Genomic DNA, 2,470 nt, shown 5'->3' with positions numbered 1-2,470 from the left:
ATTTTGCTCTTTGGGTACCACCTCAACACCGAAGGGCCCAGTAAATATGTGCATCCTGGATTATACAAAAAACAAACCTGCCCCCGGCCTTCCCGTCAGGCCAAACTGCAAGCGGGATCCCAGGCCACCTCCCCACCAGCGCTCCACCACGGACAGTCCTGTTTCCATTTTATAAAGATAGTGGAGTGGGATTGCTGCAACCTTGGGACTAACGACTATCTAAACATTGCCTAAAAGAAGATTTCTGTTGACGTGGAGCAGAATACATCTATTACCCACTGTCTGAACAGCCCTGTTACTGTCAAATGTGCTGGAGGAAGCAGGAGGCCCAGAAAAGGATGAGAGTGAAAAAGCTGCCCATGATTTTGGCCCCGCACCTGAAGCGGTTCAAGTACATGGAGCAGCTCCACAGGTACACCAAGCTGTCTCACCAGGTGGTCTTCGCCCTGGAACTCTCCCTCTTCAGCACTTCCAGTGATGTCGTGCAAATGGACCGCATGTACGACTTGGTGGCTGAGGTGGTTCACTATGGCAGTGGTCCTAATCCCCGGCATTGTATTACTATTGTGAAGAGTCGTGGCTTTGGGCTTTGGTTTGATGATGACATTGTAGAGAAAAGAGATGCCCAAGTTATTGAGGAACTCTATGGCCTGGCATCAGATGTATCAAAAAATTTAGAATCTGGAGATATATATATATATATATATTTAAAGATTTTATTTTTTTATTTGACAGAGATCACAAGTAGGCAGAGAGGCAGGCAGAGAGAGAGGAGGAAGCAGGCTCCCTGCTGAGCAGAGAGCCTGATGCGGGGCTTGATCCCAGGACCCTGGGATCATGGGATTATGACCTGAGCTGAAAGCAGAGGCTTTAACCCACTTAGCCACCCAGGTGCCCCATTCTGGATATATTTTATTCCTTTTTTTTTTTTTTAAGATTTTATTTCTTTATTTGCCAGAGAGAGAAAGAGCTCAAGCGCACAGGCGGGCAGAGTGGCAGCAGAGGCAGAGGGAGAGGCAGGCTCCCCACTGAGCAAGGAGCCCAGATGTGGGACTCAATCCCAGGACGCTGGGATCATGACCTGAGCCGAAGGCAGCCGCTTAACCAACTGAGCCACCCAGGCGTCCCCTGGATATATTTTATTCTATCAGTCAAGAGAATAACTTAAAGAACTGCAGGACTAAATCAAATGGGGGGGAAAAAACATTCAAAGCACTCTTACATGGTTCCCCTACAGACTTTCCTCCCCAGCAGCCCTCCAGGGGTCCAGGGGTAGGACGCCACGTTGGATGGCCTGGCTGTGTTAGACTTTCTCTCCCTTTGGTGTTTGTTTGTTTGTTTTTTTTTTTTTTTTACATGCAGCAGTATTTGTGGTTTTATTTTAGTCTGAGGTAGAGTTATCTGCAATCAGATTGTAGTAAGATTTATATGAGTAACAGTTGCTAATTTTAGGATCGGGTGAATGCTCCACCACTGGCTGTGTTGGCTGAATCAGAGTGACATTTCCTGCAAATGTCTACAGTCTGTTTTGTGTCTCTGCAGAATTGACGCCCTAAATACCTTTCCGGATGGCATTTCAATGCATTCCTTTAACTTGTCCCTGGAAGCACTCCTACCCAATTTTAGCTGTTCTGCCTCTTTTCTGAGAAAAGGACAGAAGAATTGGGTAAATGTTCACCTTTTAGGGCTGCAACTACAGCTTTAAGTTTGTGCAAGTGAAAACGTTTAAAAATGAGTAACTTCAATACTAAAACCACCCTCCATGCGGAAAAGGGTGAAGAGAAGCTGTTTCTGGTGGCTAGCGCCTGCCCTGGGCTGTCCTCACCTCACCTTTAGAAACCCTGGGATTAAGAAGGTAGGAAGCTCAGGGCAGGCAAAGCCAAGAGGAGGAAGCTTTAGTGGACTGTGTAAAGTTACTTTTCTTATCTTTCTACCAAAACTATGGGTCAGGTAAATAACCCTATGCTCTTTGTTTTCAGTGACCGTCTACTTCCGTGAGGTCCTGTGAGTTGTATCTGTCATGTATTAGGTACTGCTAAGTCTTCCTGGGTGTCATTCCAAACCTGCTGGGGTTTTGCAGTCTGTGGTCGCAGGGCTGAGACACTGTGGTGACTGCTCCTGGCCCAGCCTTCCTTAGCCGGTCAGCACCCACATCCTTCTCTACCAGGAAGGACAGAGCACTGCACCTTCATCACCATTGGCCATGTTGGACAACTGTTGGCTTTTTCACATTTCCGACTGTTTACTGAGGAGCTGGTGAGCCCTGGGGCTAATATGGAACCTTCCCTAGAGGGATTAATAAAGTTAGCTGGGTGTGAAGGTAGATAAGAGGAGGTGTCAGTGTATGGGTGAAGGAATGAACAAAATGGTGGTTTTTCTTTGGCTCAGACTCTAGCATGCTTGATAAGACAGTTTTTTGAAGAACTTCATCTCACTATAGTTACTTTTACCTTTTTCACTTTTGTTATAT

General features: G+C 46.4%; 1 protein-coding gene across 1 annotated transcript; it reads left to right on the top strand.

The window, feature by feature from the left end:
• The first annotated feature begins 305 nt into the window (after window positions 1-305).
• On the top strand, window positions 306-1,163 carry LOC101672300 (ubiquitin carboxyl-terminal hydrolase 46-like). Its single transcript, XM_045089194.1, has 2 exons — window positions 306-681; window positions 1,129-1,163. The coding sequence occupies exons 1-2, from the start codon at window positions 306-308 to the stop codon at window positions 1,161-1,163; spliced, it is 411 nt and encodes a 136-aa protein (XP_044945129.1).
• Window positions 1,164-2,470: the final 1,307 nt, after the last annotated feature.

This window comes from Mustela putorius, unplaced genomic scaffold (assembly GCF_011764305.1).
Source record: "Mustela putorius furo isolate JIRA1106 unplaced genomic scaffold, ASM1176430v1.1 tig00003834_pilon_pilon_pilon, whole genome shotgun sequence".
In the NCBI taxonomy this organism is placed as follows: domain Eukaryota; kingdom Metazoa; phylum Chordata; class Mammalia; order Carnivora; family Mustelidae; genus Mustela; species Mustela putorius.
This window is presented reverse-complemented; position numbering and strand designations above follow the sequence as displayed.

What these genes read in the sequence shown, in the direction of transcription:
- LOC101672300 (XM_045089194.1), top strand. Translation starts at nt 306, where the DNA reads ATGTGCTGGAGGAAGCAGGAGGCCCAGAAAAGGATGAGAGTGAAAAAG. An exon ending in TGTATCAAAAAATTTAGAAT is followed by an intron (nt 682 to 1,128) that starts CTGGAGATATAT and finishes CCCAGGCGTCCC; the next exon opens with CTGGATATATTTTATTCTAT.